Here is a 19,759-nt window from a genome sequence, read left to right as displayed (position 1 = left end):
CGCGGCCCCTCGGCTCAGCGCGAAGGGGACGCGCCCCGAAGCAGGATCCGAGTCACGGCACCAAATTGTTAGATAAAAAGTCCTTGCTTTCGGTTTAGAAGAAAAGAATGCCAGGCAGGCAGCAGTGGATCCAACACTATTTTATTGAACATTTTGCAAAACGGGTGCAGAGCAGTCTGGACCCCAAGACACGTGTGCAAAAGCCCTTTATATCATATCGCTTCTGTTGTTCTTACCAGTAACCAATGAAACAGTTAGTATATCGGCTCACTAAGTTAATATCCAATAAACAGTCACTATCAGCTTACCAAGCTGTTAGTCATGAGCGCGTCAGTATGATTCCCTTTTTGCTCCGCCTATATTTTCCCGCCACTCGGGCTCTTACGTAACTTGAGATGCCAACGGTTATGGAGTCTCCTTTTTTTTCTAACAGGATCTCTTCCTCATATACGTGTTGTCATTGTTCCGTGGAAACACCTTGCTCCAATGGATACATGCTTTTTAGAGGCCTGTGAATATAGAAGGATGAGAGTTGATTTGATTATGGATTTGGAGAAAGAGGCCTGGTAAACATATCACAACAGTCCTGGTTGTGAGTGAGTATGGCAGCGTGCTGGTGAACATGGCCTGATCACCTCTGCTGTGAGTGGTAGCACTAAAACAACCCAGGGATATTCTGGCCCCTTGCTAGTTTGTTGTGACATGAAACCAGGAACTCTGGTTTGTCTATTCACAATCAACCCAGAGAAATAAGCCATTGTTTGGTTTGGGATTAGTTCTCAGGCTTGTTCTGGAAGAGACAAGCCAGACTTCCTTGTGTGCACACATCACAACAAACAACCCAAGGATGAAACATTCCTGGATTATTTAGCTGCTCTCAGTCATAGCAGGAGATCAGGGGGCATGCACTAGCATGCCCAGTCATTCCTAAAAACCCAGGCTTTTAAAAAAGTGATTACAGGATCCATGATTTTACAGTCAGTTCTGAGGGTATGTGCCTTGAATCAATACTTTTGTACTGTAGTGAAACAGTCAAGTACAGGATCAGTAATTTGGTTCGGCACATGGTTATCTGTGTGATCTATGATTTGACCATAGTTTAATGTGGATCTCATATAAAATTCCAATCCATGTTTTTGTGCTGAGTGGTGGATCTGCAATTTTTTTGATTCCATCTGTGGAGGCAGATGTGCTCTGTAAGACAACGGTATATGGGGCATCTTGTAAAAATCATGAGGATTCCTTAGAATCTCTGCCTTGAATCCATGTTATTGCACCATGGCTCCGCCCATGAGTGGCTGATCCTTGAATGTTGTCTCAGGAGTCAAATGTGCTCTGTGATGTGATGGTGTTTTGGGGTATCTTTCTTGTAAAAATCATGAGGATCCCTGATGATCCCTGCCTTGGATCAAGTGTTTGCGTCATGGCTGCAACTACGAGTGGCAGATCCATGATTTTTATGGTTCAGTCCACAGAGGCAAATGTGGTCTGTGGTATGATGGTGTTTGGGGGTAACTTTCTTGTAAAAATCATGAGGATCCCTGAGGATCCCTGCCTTGGATCAAATGTTTGCGCTGTGGCTGTGCCTATGAGTGGCAGATCCGTGAGTTTTCTGGTTCAGTCCACAGAGGCAAATGCATTCTGTGATATGATGGCAGTCAGGGGGATTTCCTCTGTAAAAATAATATGAAATTACGAGGATCCCTTTTTGATTTCATGGATCCTTTTACTTTCTTTCCTCAGTTTTGAAGAGATCTTGCAAGACATTTCCTTGCAAGTTTTAGGTCACAGTCCTGGGCACGTTAAGACAGAAAAACCTCCTATAGCTCCCAGCGTTCCTCAGCCCGCAGGGCAGGCTGGAGAATGTTGGAAGTTGTAGGACACTTTTTTTCCTGTCTAAATGTGCATAGGATTTGTGCCCTTAGCGAAGCATTTTTTCCCCTTCTTCATTCGGAACAGCAATTTTTAATATACAGGGGAAGGCCGTGAAATCGGAGAAGAGAGTTAGCCGTTTCCCATAAATCTCTTCAGTTTCACTTTCGTTTCATCATTTCCGAGAACTGCGGGCTCCTCCGGAGACTGGGGAGAGTTACACCGTTGCAGAAAAGTACAGGATCGAAAGGAGCAAGCGTGGTAAGAGCCGCGTTTACTTTAGCGTCTCTTGTTAGATAAAGAGGAACTCGGGTGATTCTTATGCTCCGGAGATGTCGCTGCGTTTACTCACTTTATCTGCGAGGAATGTGAATTTCAGCTCCGGCATTGCTGGAGCTGAAACAAAAAATTATGCTTCAGTGTCTACTGCTAGGTTCTTTTTTCTATCATGGCTTCGTGTTTACTTTTTTGTTTTGTTTTTCGACTCTTAGATGGGGAAGGGGGGCCAGCCTTGATGGAGATGACCATGGAAAACGCTTGCTAATTAACACCAGCAGCGTAAACCCATACACGGTGCAAGCCTGAAGCCTATGCATGGTTACTCAAAGCAAACAGCTTTGGAGATGTTCCTTTCTTCCTGACTCTGAAGTTAGTGCAGACGCCCCAATCTGAATTTGCCGCCTCCCTCCCCAGTTGTCCTGATCTGGATTTTCTCCCCTCCCCCCCCCCCCGGTGCTTTGCCATTTGTAAAGGATTACTTTTGAGCAATGAAAGTTACCGGCAGGGGCCCTGATCCGGAGCAAACTATTAGAAAGTCACTCATTCCCATCCTAGGTTGCTGATCTGGTAGTGTAATGGGGAACTTGGACCTCAGAAGTAAATCGTAATGGGTTGGGTGGTCCTTAGACCATGGAAAGTGTGTTCAAGATTGCAGTCACAGTTGGCAAACTAACAGCATACCTCTGTGCCAGTGTCATAAAAGGCCAGTCCCACTGGCTTAACTGGGGCTTATTTGCCAAGTGTGCTGCCTTTTGTGTCCTCAGCAGGGACAAAGCCCTGTTGAACTCAATGCCAGCTCAGTGTTTTTGGCTATCTCCTAAAATGCCTAGGATGTGACTGTAAGGCTGCAATTCTGTTAAAACGTACTTGGGAGTAGGGCCCATTGAATTCAGGCCCAAACTAGGCATGGTGTTAAGTGGGCCTTTGTTCTCCTGCTCCTCCCTTGCTGTGGTCATGAGAAAATCAATTTTATGACCCTGGTATTTGCTTTTTGGGGTGGGGTGATCCAGCTGCAGGCATTTAATGTCACAACTAGCTTGGTTCTGAGTAGCATTTTCAAGTGAATGTGTCGGATTGGGCTGCATACGAGTTAGTGGGTTTTCTCATGATCATCACTAGTTAAATGAGGAAAGGCTTTGTGTAAAATGGATGCATATTGACTGATGGTCCTCCCCTCGCTCCACTTCCCTTAAATTTTCCTTTGCAAACCAGGCTGTGAGGTTGAAATGGCTTTCTGGTAGTTTGACATCATTCTCCTTATGGGGTATAACCTAGGCTAGGATAAGCTCTGTGCAGACCATCATGGGTGAAGGTCAAACAGAGGTCTATTTTGAGAGGCACTGGAAAGCTGCATATATTTTCTGGTCCTGCAACATGATTTTATCCTAAGAGGAAGAGATTAATATATAAGCTTACAAGGATGAGTTCTTACATCCTTGAGTTCTGCCCACTAGGTGCCACAGGATTGCTCCAAAATCCTCATCTGCCAGGAGAAAAAAAAAAAAATCCATCATCAGAATAACTCCTAAACTCAAGAAGCCCACAAGCCCAAGAAAAATCCTGGACGATTTGTCGTCTTGTCAGAGACACAGTGGGAGTTTGCTTGGATCTTTTGTTCAGGGACTGGTCTTGCTCCTGTTACATCTACATCTGCCCTGATTCCCATTTCAGCGCAAGCCTCCTATTCATTACTTTATGAAAATGAAAGGGCTCCTCTTTCAGACAATATTGGAATGTAGACTTCCCCCCCGCTCCCCCAGCACAAAGCTGTCTCCTCCACATTCACCCTACCTGTCATAATGATGGACACTTCTCTTTTCTCTTTTCTTTTAATTACAAATTCATATCAGTACAAGAAGAACTAGAACTAACAAGTAAACAAAGGGGGAAAATACGAATAGTAAGTCCTGGAATAACATAACTGATATTTGTGCATTTGGAGGTAGATTTCTAAAAAACAAAATAAAAGGCTTCCAGTCATTAACACATTTGCTCCACTTTTGTTTCATGTGAACGTAGTTGGTTAACTTTGCCATAAGAGTAATTTCCCATACTTTTTCGAACCATTTGTTTATGTGTGAAATTGTAATTTGTCTCCAATATTTAGCACAGGGAATTTGGACAGCAGTCACTATGGGCTGCTTGGCACGATCAGTACAGCCCACCATGCCTTATTAAAGCCAAGGCGGGCTGCAGTGATTGTGCGAACCTGGTCAGTATATGAAATCACTTGGCTATCCTTGACGTTTCAATGGCCATTATATGATGTGAAGTTAAGGCTACGGCCCTAGACACTGGAGAGGTAAATCCCTTTGGACTCAGCAGGGCTTGCTTCTGACTAGCATGTGTAGGGTTGTATCATACACATTCTAGGCACTGCTGAAATCTAAATGAAGATGTATGTATAAAAACTGAAAGGCTACTTGTTATCTCTTTTTTAGATTAATGATGGCTGATGTCAAATCCCGATTGGCAAATGAGGAGAAAAGGGTGCTGCAGCAGTTATTGGGAAGCAGCCAACTGAGCCTTCTCTAGAAGGGAAGTATGCATGGCTACAATGCTAATACATTTCATAACATATGCCACCAACAAGGCCCAACTGTAGTGGTGGCATACAATCAAAGCGGTTACATTTTTGGAGGCTTTACTGCCCAGAGTTATAGTTCATCTGAGCAATATCTAAGTGATGAAAAAGCTTTCCTCTTTAGATTAAAAGGGAAGGAGAAGGAGCCCAGCCCACTAAAAATCCCATTCACATTTGCCAGTCACGCTGTATATGATGAGTCTGTATTTGGTCCTTATTTTGGAGATGGAGCACTTATATTCCTGGATCAAGATACTGCAGCGGTTTCTACAGATCCTGAGATTGCCAACTCCATATTCCGTGCAGAAGACTTACATGGAAATGACCAGGTTCTTTTGGAATGTGAAGTATATCGAGTTGAAGGCGAGTTGAAATAAAGAGAAAATGCTTCCTCTTTGAAGCCAGTTGATTTGCACTCTGACGGTTTATCTGATATTTTCGTTCAGGTGTTGATGCTATGCTGGAAAACCCATGGCGGAAGGTGGAATGGACAGCTGGGTAGGTTAATGTCTGGGGCATCTCTTTGTTAGAACCTGTAGGCCTTACAAATGTGGGCAGTCACTTGTGAAAGAAGTACTTGATGCAGCAGTGGCACAAAGTTCCTCTCTGCCTAACGTGTCCCTGGAGAGTGCCAGTACAGAGGCTACCTGTGTAGGCAGTCTGCAGACTACCTCACAATGCCACGTTTGGAGGAAGAACCCCTCAAAGCATGGCATTTGGGCCCGGGTGCCTCTCCAATCTCTTGTCCAGGGACTCTCCTAGAGCGAGAGACATGTTGGCTGCTTTGTGAGGCTGATGCGGCTCTCCAGAGAGGCAGTAGCCCACCCAATCTCTTACTTTGGGGGATGCTCCCAGAATGAGAGACCGGGCAGGTGGGCAGCCTCTCCAGGAAGCTCTGATGTCCCACCAGACATCTCACTCTGAGCCTCTCCCACGGTGAGAGGTTGGGTGTACGGCCTCTTTAGAGAATCTGCCTGCCTGATCTCTCATTTTGTGAGAGGGCTCAGAGTGTGAGATGCGTGGTGGGAGGGAAAACGGGGCTGGTCCTCCAAGGAGCCCTGCTTGTTGCTCTGCTGCTGTGGCTGCTTTGGGTGAGTGGGGCCAGTGTGGCAGCAGTGCCCACAGGGGCCCCACCTGATGAACAGGGGATTCATCCTGTCTCATGGGAGGGCTGGACCCGACTTGATGTCACTTAATTACAATTTTTAAAATTGTATAGATGATCTAAGGCAGCTTTCCCCAACCTGGTGCCCTCCAGATGTTGGATTACAGCTCCTATCACTGCAAGCCAGCATGGGAGTTGTAGTCCAACACATCTGGAGGGTAACCTTTTTGGTGAAGGGCGATCTAACATATTTGTAGAGAACACAATGCTTCTAATACATTTTTCTGTCTGAAAAGCTTTGCTTCTGGGTAGTCATCATTGTACAGCATTACGTCCAGCTATATTCTAGGAAGAAAGCCCCTTCTGTTTAGAATGTGTTTAGAACTGGGGTGGGCAACCTATTTTGGGCCAGGGGTGAGATTGGCCTCCTGGACCCAGGCATGGCTGGGGCTCCACCCCAGTTCCCCTCCCCTCCTGAGACATCATCACAGCCCTGCCCACTTTTTTCCCTTTTGCATGCAGAGAGTGGCATGGAGCATCCTGCCTCTCTCTGCACTGAGAAAGCGACTCAGCTGAGTCCTGTCCTTCCTGTGTTGCTCACATCCCAACTGGAGCATGAGCAGTTTGGGAAGGGACTATCAAGTGCATGGAGGAGTGGGGCATGGAAGCCCTGGAAGAGTCAGGTACCTCTCCCTGACCTGCTCATGTCCCAATCATGGGAAGGGACTCGCATGGGAACGGGCCCAGTCCTGCAAGTCTCAGGTGAGTCAGCCTCCTCCTTCCTGTGCCACTTGCTTCCCAATCGAGGTGTGAGTGACATGGGAAGGGACTCATCTGGGTCTTGGAGGACTTGTTCTTCAAGCCCCAGCCAAGCCTGATCAAAGATAACTATGGGATTCACCCTTTGTGCCCTTCACTCTCCCATTGGAGGGTGGGTGTGCAACCCTCTGTGGGCCAGACTGAGCAACCCTGCAGGCTGGAGGTTTCTCTCCCCTGGTTAGAAAGTGTCCATTTAATTCATGCCCCAAGCATGGAAGATGTAAGTTAAGGCTCCTGTACTTACTTTCTGCACCTTGTAAGGAATAAACAGGGTCTAGAATCTCACATATTGTGCTTGCTTACAATTTAGCCTCCGTCCAGCCACACTTTTGCCTTGGAGGATAGCCCCTATCCTATTCTTTGCAAATTGGAGGAACACAGAAGGTCAGGACAATATGGGGAAGGGGCCACCTAGTTGCACGCTGGCCCTCTGCTCTCCCTGTATGCTTTCATTAGAGTTAGGAAGATTGGTAGGTATTAATAGTAACAGATTGTGACTAAGAAGGGGAAGGGTCATAGATAGAGGATGCAGAGAGGAATAGATGGAGGCCGAAGGGCATTTGGGCTGTCTAAATGAGGCAGAAATTGTTGCTAGTTTTAAATGCCTCTTAAAACACACTTGTTCACACAGCATTTCCCTGTGTGGTTGTGGTACTACCCTGTTTTATTGCTTTTGGTCCTGCAATGTTTGAAATGATTTAGTGTTTTTAATTATGTATTTTTATCTTGTTTTATCTTGTTATAGTGTATTTTATTGGGAACGGAGACTTACTGCTCACATAGTGCTGATGTTAAGGCCAGGTGCATTCCGTTGCATTTTGTACACTTCTTGGTTCATGGGAAAATGTTTAAGGGTGCAATCCTATGCATCTTTAGAGGGAGAAAAGGCCTACAACTTTGGCATGCTGGGAGTTGTAGGCCTTTTCTCCCTCTAAAGATGCATAGGATTGCACCCTAAGCAGCGTAACTGTACTCTTAAACTGAAGATGTTTTGATCCTAGACTTCCCTTGTTTTTTGAAAAAGAAATTAACTGAATGGTATGAATCATTGAGAGGTGGCGAAGCAAAGGTTAATTTCCCTGCAGCTCTATAATAGGTCTTTACAAGGTTGTTTCTATTTTATAACAGTTTCTTTTCTTCCCCTCTTAAAATCCATCTATCCATCCATTACATTTCTATACCACCCAATAGCCGAAGTTCAGTGGGCAGCTTACAAAGATTAAAAACCTTAAAAATACACAAAGACAGCATGCGTGTGCACACACGCAGCAATTTTAAACAATCAACAATATGAAAATCCAGGATCTGATATAAATAAATATGCTTAGAGATATTTAAGCTATTATGCCTAATAAATACATATGTATTTGCTATCTTAACAGGGTAAGAGAAAAACTGATGGATGAAATAAGAACGTTCAAGCCTTACTTGAATACAGTGCCACAGTTTCGGGCTCTGTTCCTTGGGCCAGTTGGAGCAGGGAAGTCCAGCTTTTTCAACTCTGTGAATTCTGCTTTTCGAGGCTATGTGAGAAGTCAAGCCACTGCAGGATCAGATTCCACAAGTGTGACTACGCAGGTAATTGTGTGCTGCAAAATCTAAAATTAAAATGCATTCAGTCACTTAATATTATTATTATTTTTTATTAATGTTTCAAATACATCTCTTCCTCATACGTCTGTCAAATTAGCTCAGGATCCAACCTTATGCCCATCCAACAAACTAAACAAATCATGGTGAAAGCACAAGAAAGTTCCATTTCATCCTAGGCTAACTCCATGTATGTAAATATCTTTGTATGTAAAAATCCCATCAGAAAACTATTTGATTTCCCCTTTCAGAAAAAGTTAATTTATTTATTTACAGTATTTGTATACTGCTCCACATCCAAAGACCTCAGAGTGGTGAACAGCAAACAGGATAAATAAAAACTTCATGTTAAAATATTTTTTTTTTTTTAAAAAAAGAAACAGTGTTCTGATAAAACCAAGTTTGATAAACCACGGCCAGTCACTCAAGGAAGTTTTATTTTATTCAATTTTATTTTCTGAATCCACTCTCCAAATTACTTCCAGCGTGATATAAATACGGATGTTTTTTAATAGCTTGAGACTCCAGTCAAAAAGCACGATACCAAAGAGGCTCACAATATGCATTAAATGCAATGGAAACTTTGAATGCATACATTAGAAACCATATGTTAAAAAATCCCAAAAGCAGCAGGTGGTTGATGCTGTATTAACTTGCTCCCTCTCTCCTGGATTCTGTCTCACTAAGACTTACATTTATCTTAGATGGCCTTGCAGTGGCAGAGGGGAATTTCTAGCTGGGACAGGCATCTGATGTTTTATTAGTTCTCCCGTGCTCCCTATTCAGAGCCATTTACATGGAATTGATGATTCTATTTTTCTCTGCAAGGAAGTTGAAAAAAGCTTAATGAATCTTTGCATCTGTTTTCATTGCAGATGATGTTATAGAGATACCTATATCCTTTTCATGGAGTGTGACTAAAAAATTAGTTCAAATCGGAAAATCAGTTAACTTAGACAAAGGATGAACTTGTAAAAATTAGTTGCCAAATAAATAAGAGATCAGAGAAGGGCAACAAAGATGATCAGGGGACTGGAAACAAAGCCCTATGAAGAGAGACTGAAAGAACTGGGCATGTTTAGCCTTGAGAAGAGAAGATTGAGGGAAGATATGATAGCGCTCTACAAGTACTTGAAAGGCTGTCACAGAGAGGAAGGCCAGGAACTCTTCTCGATCACCCCAGAATGCAAGACACGGAATAATGGGCTGAAGTTACAGGAAGCCAGATTCTGTCTGAACATCAGGAAATACATTGCGACTGTTAGAGCAATACGACAATGGAACCAATTATCTAGGGAGGCAGTGGGCTGTCCCACACTGGAGGCATTCAAGTTGAGGCTGGACAGCCACCTGTCAGAGATGCTCTGACTTGGGTTCCTGCATTGAGCAGGGGGTTGGACTCGATGGTCTTATAGGCCCCTTCCAACCCTACTATTCTATGATCATTGAAGCTGGATGGCATTTTATTCATTTATTTCAGGATTTATATACTGCCCGACATCCAATAAGATTTCCAAGGAGTGAATACTAAAAACAAAACAAAATAATCAAATACAGAATTAAAATATTAAAAATACTATAGCAATAAAACCATGGCTGGTCAGTCAGGGCAGGCTTGTTTCAATAAAAATGTCTTCAGCTGGTGTCGAAAACAAACAATATCAGTGACTGCCTGACCTCAATAGGCAGGGAGTTCCACAGAGAAGGAGCCAATACACTGAAGGTTCTATTCCAAGTGGGCTCCAAAGAGACCACAGGTCCATGTAGAACTATCAGGAGTGCCTCATCTGATGACTTCAGTGACCAGGCAGGCTAGTTAGGGCAAAGGTGCTCTCTCAAATATCTTGGTACCAAGTTATTTAGGGGTTTAAGATAACAAATCTTAAACCTGGCCTGGAAGTAAACAGGCAGCCAGTGCAGTTCCTTCAGCAAAGGTGTTACATGCTAAAAAAAAAGTGTAGCCCCCGACACCAGCTGAGCTGCTGTATTCTGCACTAGCTGCAGCTTCTGGACCAATCTTAAGGGCAGCCCCACATAGAGCACATTGCAGTAATCCAGTCTTGAGGTTACTAGTGCCTGTATCGCTGTGGCCAAGCTATCCCTGTCCAGGAGAGGGTGTAGCTGGCATACCAGTTGAACATGGTAGAAGGCACTCTGAACTGCCATGACCACTTGGGCCTCTAGTGACAAAGATGGATCCAGAAATACCCCAAGACTATGAACCTGATCTTTCAGAGGGAGTGCCTCATCCAGAATAGGCAGTGAGCCTATTTTTCATTCTCAGGAACCACTCACCCACAGGGCATCTGTCTTGCCAGGATTCAGACCTCAGTTTATTGTCCCTCAACCAGCCCATCACTGAGTCTAGGCACTGTTTCAGGACTGGCACAGCATCACCTGATTCAGATGTCACAGGGAGATAGAGCTGTGTCATCAGCATACTGATGGCACTTTGCTCCAAATCCCCTAATGACTACTCCCAGCAGCTTCATATAGTTGTTAAACAATGTTTGGGGACAAGATGGTACTCTGTGGAACCATATAGCTCTATTGCCAAGGGGCTGAGAAGTCACCCAGTATTATTCTCTGAAATTGACCCTGCAGGTGGGACCGGGACCATTGTCACTGCCTCCAATGCCCAACCCACAGCTCAGGACATCCAGCAGAATTAACTCCCCCTGTTTAACTTTCTTAATACCCCATTTCTCTTATAATGGAACTTATATTTGTTGATATTTGTAAAAGAAAAAGCAAAGAGGATAGGGATTTATTTTAATATTGTTTTATTGGCTTTTTAAGAAAAGTACAGGACCTATCAGGTTAAAAATGGAGGCGATGGAAAGCCACTGCCCATCCTTTTCTGTGACACCATGGGACTAGAAGACAAACTCGTAGCCGGTCTGGACATTCATGAAGTGCCCAACCTATTAAAAGGCCATGTTCCTGATAAGTACCTCGATCACCTAACTCTCTGTGGCTCAATTCAGATAAAGAGATGTTCAGGTAGAATTCTCTGTTTTACGTTTCTAGTTTACCTACTGCAGTTGATGCAGACTTCACAATTACTGTAGCTCTCACAGCAGACACATCCTGTAGTTTAAGATGTGATTCTCTAGAGTAAAGACGGATTGGCATATGGAAATCTCTGGCATGGCAGCTGCTCAAAAAAACAATTGCATGAAGGCGGGTCCATGTGGCAAGCTGTGTGTGTTTGAAATGGGTCATTATGTGGCAACAGTAATTTCCACCCCATACCATCCAACCTCCTCTTTTTCTGTGTCTTTTCATCACCTGGTAAACATGACTGGAACCATGTGGAAAGCTGCTCAAATAACAGATTACCATGTTGAGTAGTCTGCACAAGGTTTAATTTTTAAGTGTCAGCCTGCTACTGATTGGATGTGTGAATTAGACCTCTTGCTATTGTTGTGGTCCTTAGAATTTCAGTGTGTGTGTATAATATAATATATTCCTCCACTGTTGCCCCCAATGTAAAAGTTCTTGTGTCATTACAAAATGTGTATGTTGTAGCATACCTTTATATATTTAAAAGTTTTAAGCCTCTTTCTTTCAAGTTTAGTTCTCCCTTAACACAGTCAAAATGAGGTTAATTGAATAATGATAAAGCCATAACTTCTCCTTCACTTAAAATGGTGGCATTCAGCTGAAATGTCTGCAGTGGCACCACTAGCTCCTACCAGAGGACCCCTGTGGGAAGTGACTTTGAGGAACATGAGGGAAAGCACCTGCCATAACATTAGTCAGTGCAAAGCACACTACCTGTTTAGATAACTCCGACCTTACGTATGGTATGCCCAGTGGCAAAATCTCAGGTGATTTTGACATCCTTGTTCCACATAAGGTGTTTGTGTCTACCTAGAATGCTATTCTTCTGAATAAATGTTTAGATTATACATACATCTGTAGGACCTCTTTGTAGAGATCTGTTTCTGTCCTAGCTACCCTTGATTATTACTGCTATTACCTTTTTCATTTTCAGTTCAATCCATGTGCTGTTATGCACCCAAACATGCCAGGCTACATCAAGAGCCCATCTTTGAAAGACCAGATCCACTGTGTTGTGCTTATTATTGATGGGTCCAAAGTTGAGATCCTGCCTGTAAAGCTGGAAGAAAAGCTGAGAGAAGTTCGACGACAAACACACACATTGGGTTAGTTTTGTATGTATATTTTTTGAGCATCCCGAAACCAATACATCAGAGGTTGGTGTTGTCCCATTGAAATGCTGTCTGACCTTTAGCAAAAGTGGTGGCTCCCCAACTGATGGCTCCTTAGCTATGTGGGAGCACCAAGCCTTTATTGCCAGCTGATAGGTGCTTGGTGAACTTAGGTGCCACAGGGGCATAACACTTCTATTTGGCACTGTCTCCTCCAAAGTATATGATTAGGGATTTTATGGTACAATGACAGATCCTATCTGTGGTCTAGATAGGCCACACCCCTTTCTCAGGGTCCATCTTTTCACCTGCTTTATCAGACAAAGTCTGCTGCCCAGAGTTTTGAGCATTTGACTTGGAACAAGTAGGAGGACAATTCATGGCTAAGACCAGGTTTCCTTTCAAACCCATGAGAACCTATATCCAGTTTTGAATCTAGGGTCTCTAGATCAGGGGAGGGGAACCTGTGGCCCTCCAGTTGTTTGATTATAGCTGCTAGGGCTAATGGCAGTTGGAATCCAATAACATCTGGAGGGCTGCCAGTTTCCCATCCCTGCCCTAGATTCTCTCCCTGTTGCTCTCATGGCCTTCTTGCAGGTTTCCTACAGGTAGCCGGTTGGCCACTGTGTGAACAGAATGCTGGTCTAGATAGACCCTTGATCTGATCTGGCATGGCTCTTCTTACGTTCTTATGTTCGAACAGTGTGCTGTTCTAGTAGATACAATTATTTCAGATTCACTTTAAAAATGGCTTTAAAGAGATTTGTTTAAATTATTGCAAAGAAGCAATTTGATGGCTATTCACAGCTCAAGAGACTGGACAATCTGTGTTCTGTGGTATTGTCCTTTTTATGACGCTTGTCTTCCTACAGGTGTGCCACAGCTCATAATACTAACTCAAGTGGATGAAATTTGCTCTTCACTTGAGACAAATGTTTCAGATGTGTACAGAAGCAAAGCTGTTGAGCAGAAGGTAAATGGTGGTTATTGTTCTGAATATTAGGTAGGTTGTTTTGAACCAGCAATATTGCTCTTACAGTAAAATCTGCATTGAGCATGCTTACTACTTCATTCATCTTACTTTAATGGATCACTGTGTGTACAATTTATGTTGGCAGTATGGTATGTGTTGGTGAACTAGACATGTGTAATGTGGGCCTGCAGATCCTTCCAGCATCATGGGCTCCCACTGTCCCAGGGATAAATCTTACCGATTATCATGATGACCTATCTTTCCCTCCACTATTTTCCCCAGAACTCTAGGACTGGTAGTTCTTCAGAGAGCATACAACAGATAGAGAAGCACAAATCTCTTGTATATCAAAGTACTAGTCCTTGTGCGAAGCTGCATTTTACTTTGAAGACATAGGAGCTAAGTAAGTGCAGGGTGACCCATCTGGATCAGGACTGGTAGGGGGGCTTTAACCCTTTGCTCTGTACTGTGATCTGTAACTGAATTGGGACCCCCTGCACCTGACATGTCCATTGTCAAAATTGATCTATTAACTTCAATGGCTCCAGATTAGGACTCCTATGCTTATCTTAGAGTAAAGAAGGAAGGAAAGAAGGAAGGAGAAAAGTATCTACTAGCAACATCTTGAAAGTAATGTATACTTCGGGTCCTAGTTTTTTTGGGAATATTGCAACCTTGTCTGCAAGTTACAGAAAGACTGCAATTTTGCAGTTAGTTCATGGGAATTTTGGGCATAGCTAGCCTTATGATCTGTATAGCCTACAGTGTGGTTTCCTCCTTCTTCTCCTCCCCATCGTGCTCTCTCTCTCTCTGACCTCCTCCATTGCTGGGAGCAGTTGTGTTTGCTCCCTTGCTCCTGTCTTTATAATAGAATATTTGTAAGTAAAACTATTTTATCCTTTCTTCACTAAAAAAGGGCGTGTTTTCTTTTTTACTAAGATAGTCTTGTGTGCACGTGGGGCTGATAAATGCTCATTCTGTTCTGTCTTTTTTTGTTTCCTATGCTAACTGCTTTTTTAACAGGAGGCAGAAATACCAAATAATTCCCATTAAGTTTGCACAAGCAGGCTCTCTCTTTTGTAGAGAAGGATCTGGACCAGTACCTCACTGAACATTGCTTGTGCTCCAACACTGCTTCTGACTGGCTCTAGCAAACCTGATAGTCAGGTTGCTGACTATCAACATAGGATTGTGCCCTAACTCTCATTTTTCCCCCTCATGGGACTAGTGTTGCATCTCCCTAGATCTCTGGGCCCTAGTGAAGTGTATTCTCTCTCTCTCTCACCCTCTATGCCCAGGCCCTGAATCCGCATCACTCTGATAAGGTGAGAATTTTCACCTGGCAGCCCACATTTTGCTCTGTAAATGAATTGTGTTTTGCGAGAAATGAGATTTAACTTTGTGAAGGTTAATGAATATATTTTAAGTTAACATGATTCTTTCTTAAACGATCACCATCATCTCCTTTTAAACATTTATCCTGAAATATCATAATTTTGCTCTTATTCATACTTTGAAATGGAATGTAATCCTACTGGTTTCACTAAACCATTTTCATTATAACGTAAGTATTCTTCCTGGAAGGCACAGCAGTTAACATTTAAAATCAGGAAACTACATCACTCATAAACTGCAAAAAGAAGTGTTCTGTTCCACCTTTCACGAACAATTTAAAATAGTCCCACTGGGTAACATAAAAGGATGGAGAAAAAAATCTGAGGCAAAATAAATGTTTTGCATAGAAGGGTATATAGTGCAATTAAACAATCTATTGAAAATAATATGCTATATAAATAAAAGTTTAAAAGTCATATTTAATCAAAAGGGAGTTGTACTTTTATAGAATAAAAAGAAGTGGGGTAGATGGGTGGAATATAACAGCATAGGAGCAAAATACACAAATGGGTGTCTACTTGCGTTCAAAATATTTCCAAATAACTTTTGCTTATGAAAGTGCTTGCTCTTTTTCATACTGGAACATATTGGAAATGAAGGGAGCCTGTTTGTGCACCAATTAACTAGTTCTAAGCTGTGCACGGTACACATACACAAGTTATGAAACCTCCCAGATAACTTAATAAGACCAACATTGCCCATACATTGTCAGGGTTAACTTCCACTGGAAGCAATAGGGCATGAAAAATAGGGTTCTCTTGATAACAAATTACATTTCCTTTCCTTTACAGATGCAGTTAACAGGACAAAAACTTGGCATCCCTCTGTGTCAGATAGTTCCTGTTAAGAACTATTCTTCTGAGATAGACCTTAAGGATGATGTTGATATCCTGATACTCCTGGCTGTGAGGAAGATACTGCGTTTAGCCGAAAGCTACCTTGATAATTTCCCTTTGGACAATAGTTCCATGGTGGATTCTTCCGCTTAGTATTTATATGTTTGTTGAAGCAACTTGGATTTCTGGTTTTTATTTTTGAATACAAGTGATCAAGTTGATTCTGATTATGAGCAGGTGCTGCTCTAGAACAGAAATATGCTTACATACTAGGCTTAGTATCTCAACATGGTTTTCTATGCATCCATCCATCCGTCCATCCGTCCATCCATCCATCCATCCATCCATCCAAGCATTAAAGGCAGAATGCCCTGGTTAACTACTGCTTCATTGTTTAGTATCTCAATTCCTCTGGGTTTCTTAGTTGGAGCAACACTGTCCACATATACAGATGGTGTTTCGCATGGTATTCTTCATATTCTTCTAGTGAATCACTAGTTTTGTATTTGCTAATGGTCTGTATATAATTTAGATTTGTGACATTATACCAAGGGTGACCAATTTATGTATTGGCATACCAGCTCCTTTCTGACCTACCCTCTGAGAATGGTCTAATGGTTATGCAGAGCTTCCACATGGACATTCATTTCAATGTGGAAGCAGGCTCCCTATGCAGAGCTGTGGTTTCAAAGGTCAGGAAGCCCTGACCGCAAGGAATTGCTATGTTTCCACTCACTCTGGTCTGCCTGGATCAGGCTTTAGCTTCAGCGGCGCTTGCCGCTGCTTATGCACTTCCAGCTAATTCATAGCAAGTGGCCAAAAGAGAAGGGACTTGCACTGATGTAAGATTGTTCTTCTTTATCAGCCTTACGTGACAACTGAATAGTCTACAAAGCATCAGATAGCATGGATTTGCTCTAGACCTGCGATGAAGCTGAATATGATTTAAATTCCCTGAAGAATAATTTACCCAGTGAAAATGGCTGGTGTTGCACATATTTAAAACAGTTTTCATGTAACTTATTTAGGAATATATTGGCCCCAGGAGCGTAACCAAGTCACCTGTAGTGTTAGAGGGGCCTAGAGATCCATAATGCTTGCTTAAGTTCATTATGGGTGCCATTTCCTTGCTAGTAAGCCTCTGAGCATGTGAGGATGAGTCAAAGGGCTGATAGAACGGCCTAGCACATTCCATACTAAAGAGTCTTATCAAGATCTGCCTGGGAAGTGAAGGTTGTTTGTCTTAAAGCTGCAAGTGGCTGTGTTGGGAACCAAGCATGGCTAGTTTATGCTGGGAACGAACGCTAGGGGGCGCTTGCTGCTGTTATGCTGCCTCATTGCTAACATGTATGGTATAAAACCCATTGTACCCCATGGCTGTGGGTTCAGAGAAGCTGTCTGATCCAACCATTGGGAATGCCTGTGTGCTGTAAGTTACTCAATAAAGTGTCTCCTTGTAAGTAAACCTGGGTCTGATTTATCACTATCTTGGCACCTCTAACTTAAGAGTTTGAAGCAATACAAGGAGAAAAACTACGGCCTGAAATCTGACATAATGTTCCTTTCACAAGCATTATCAAATACCATAAACATTAGAAATGGATTCTACAATGTAATAGCACTTTATTTTGCTTGAATATTAAAAAAAGTGATCAAGTTTGCCCTCTAGTGGTTGGAAGTTCAGACACTTTTAAATGATTAAAACAGTATTTAAAATAGGCCAGTTTCCCTCTCTAATGATGCTAGAACAATGCAAGGGTCATACGGATAACGGTGGATGAATCTGTCAGTTTTGCTTTCTCCTGGAGTTCCAGTTATTTTGACTCTTACATTCTTTCTGGCCTGAATATGAAGACTTTCTGACTGTCAGTGCATTCGTATAAAAAATGAACTAAAACTCTCACCCATTTGAACAGGCAAAATTCGAGAGTGTCCTGCTCTAGATGCCAGAGCAAGTCTTGGCAGATTGCAAGCGAGTACAGGGAGCGAGGCAATAGAGTAGTTGAGTTAGAAAACAAATGGTCAAGCATACAGGTTTCAGTCCAAGGCGTTTTAAGTTAAGACAGGAACAGTCAACAATCCAGGCAGAGGTCAGGACACTGGCAATCAGTCAGGCAGCAAGGAGCAGGCAACAGTAGGAGTCAAGGTAATTCATTCAATGCATGGGGAGTGGGGGTGGGCAGACCGTTTCGCCACCGATTTCGGGGGGCCGAATGCAATGGCATTCGGCCTCCCTGAGATTCGTGGCAAAATTCTCTGACATCCCTATTTCCTGCAGCCCTTTTCTGTAGGAAGCTGCCTCGCCTCCTGGCGGCATGGGCCCATGCCTTCTCTTAGAGAATGAGCAGCTGCAAGTGGCCTGCTTTCTCCTTCCTGGCAAGAAGATCACTCCAGCTGTGAGTTGCGCTGTGAGTGCGGAGGTGAGGGGAAGGAGGACACTTTGGCTGGTCGCCTAACACTTGGAAGATTTGCCCCCTTGTTCCCAACAAGATTGCCCGAGCAAAACTGGCTCAGCTGCTGGAGGACTCGGGATCAAGCTTGTTTCTCCTCTCCCTGCTAGAAAGTACTCTGCTCCAGCTGTCAGTTGCCCTGTGACTGCAGAGGCAAGTGGAAGGTCACGTTGACCCCTGTCACCAGGCAGGGGGGTGAGGATTGCTGGGGAATTGCATTACCTCCAGGCCAGCAAGAACGCCAGCAAGAAAGGAGATTAGCCAGGTCCCAGCTGAATATGAACTCCTGTTAACAGCTCATCACTTTGTTCTGCCTTTTGCCTCTCTTCCCTTGGTATTTTGGCTGTTCGACTGTAAGAATGGGGACAGGGCCTGTGCATTATTTTGATGTATATATAGCATTATAGGAAGGAAGAAATGGAGCGAGGGATGAATGAATGGAGGGTCTTTTGCCCTGCTCCCTGAACAGGAGGGCAATCCAACAGTAATGTAAGCCCTCCTTTCACATACTCCAGGCTCAGTTCGCACCAGCATAAATATTTGCCTGGGTGTAGAAGGTGGAACTCTGTGAGATTTGAGGATCCTAAAAGTCTAGTATATAAAACATCCAGTCTTTCTAGTATTTTTTCCCCCCTCACAAGGATGTGTACCAAAAGCCATGCCTGGAACTTCTTATGTTTTGGGGAAGGGAGGGCCTTGAAGCAACATCCTTCTTTAAATGAGAGAGAATTAGAGGGAACTAGAAAAAGGCATTGCATGTGCACTCTCAATCTGCTATTTTTAAACATGGGATCACGCAAAGTTTTGGATCCCCCCCCCCAATTGTCCTCTTAACTCCACTACTACTGGGATCAGTATACGTCTACTTATCATATGACCAAAACAAGATAGTTTAGGGAGTATCTGTTTATTTACAAGCATGGTGGGGAAATTGTTTCTTGCAAATCTTTATCATTTAAAACACCATCCTTCTGAATCGAAAAGAGGTGGGTGGGAATATGTGTTACGTTGCCTGAAATGCTTGCAAACCTGTGAATCAATCAGGAAACGAAGAGAGATTCAAACTGTTTTAAGTAACACAAAAGAACCACTAGATGGCACAAGGGGCTCATCATTTAGTATAAAAAAATTAAAACTGAGGATAAGTATTTTGAGTGGTGTCTAGCTTCAGTCTTCTATTTAATATAACGGCGATTGGGGAAATAAATAATGGCAAAATGGTTGCCTACTCCGTAAGTTGAAAATTCTGAAGTACCCTGGTCAATTCCTTAGATTTCACACACCCAAACTCTCCCTTTAGAACTGGACCTGACCAATGCTGGTTGGATCCAGATTGGCCATTCCACGGGTTGGAAGTTACAAACTAGAGGTCTGATTGCCCAAGAGTGCGAAAGCAAAATTCTTCCATCCCGCAAAGTGACCTGTGGGGAGGGGAGGGGAAGAGGGGTGTGTGTGTATGAGTGTAAGGGGGGGGGGTCACCTATCAGGACAGGGGGGAATGCTGTCCATCATGATTCATAATAGGGTCTGAATTTTCTAACTGCACAATTCTGTACATATTTGCTCAGAAATAAGACCCACTGAGTTCCATGGGGCTTACTGCCAAGTAAATAGGTATTCGATACAGCCAAAGTCTAAATGTAAGAGCTCAGAAAAGCTACTATCAGTATAGATCCAT

The 19,759-nt window shown here is 43.2% G+C and overlaps 2 protein-coding genes across 2 annotated transcripts in view; one reads left to right on the top strand and one right to left on the bottom strand.

Moving 5' to 3' along the window:
- The first annotated feature begins 2,096 nt into the window (after positions 1-2,096).
- Positions 2,097-17,093, top strand: LOC146348010 (interferon-induced protein 44-like). Its single transcript, XM_084852130.1, has 7 exons — positions 2,097-2,133; positions 4,593-5,098; positions 5,182-5,233; positions 8,042-8,237; positions 12,250-12,421; positions 13,300-13,400; positions 15,587-17,093. The coding sequence occupies exons 2-7, from the start codon at positions 4,696-4,698 to the stop codon at positions 15,782-15,784; spliced, it is 1,122 nt and encodes a 373-aa protein (XP_084708256.1). The 5' UTR covers positions 2,097-2,133; positions 4,593-4,695; the 3' UTR covers positions 15,785-17,093.
- LOC146348009 (uncharacterized) overlaps positions 3,568-19,759 on the bottom strand; it is a 42,401-nt gene continuing 26,209 nt past the window's right edge. Inside the window, exons 6-7 of the mRNA XM_084852131.1 lie at positions 8,088-8,257; positions 3,568-3,634 (exon numbers count right to left, since the gene is read on the bottom strand). The gene's annotated coding sequence lies outside the window, so the exon portion shown is untranslated. The remainder of the gene's footprint in view (positions 3,635-8,087; positions 8,258-19,759) is intronic.

The sequence above is a fragment of the Heloderma suspectum genome, chromosome 4 (assembly GCF_057233095.1).
Source record: "Heloderma suspectum isolate Gila_16-S chromosome 4, 16-S_ref, whole genome shotgun sequence".
NCBI lineage: Eukaryota > Metazoa > Chordata > Lepidosauria > Squamata > Helodermatidae > Heloderma > Heloderma suspectum.
The sequence above is the reverse complement of the archived record's forward strand: the minus strand, read 5'-3'. Positions and strand labels throughout refer to the sequence as shown.

What these genes read in the sequence shown, in the direction of transcription:
- LOC146348010 (XM_084852130.1), top strand. Translation starts at nt 4,696, where the DNA reads ATGCATGGCTACAATGCTAATACATTTCATAACATATGCCACCAACAA. An exon ending in AAGGTGGAATGGACAGCTGG is followed by an intron (nt 5,234 to 8,041) that starts GTAGGTTAATGT and finishes CTATCTTAACAG; the next exon opens with GGTAAGAGAAAAACTGATGG. An exon ending in CCACAAGTGTGACTACGCAG is followed by an intron (nt 8,238 to 12,249) that starts GTAATTGTGTGC and finishes TTTCATTTTCAG; the next exon opens with TTCAATCCATGTGCTGTTAT.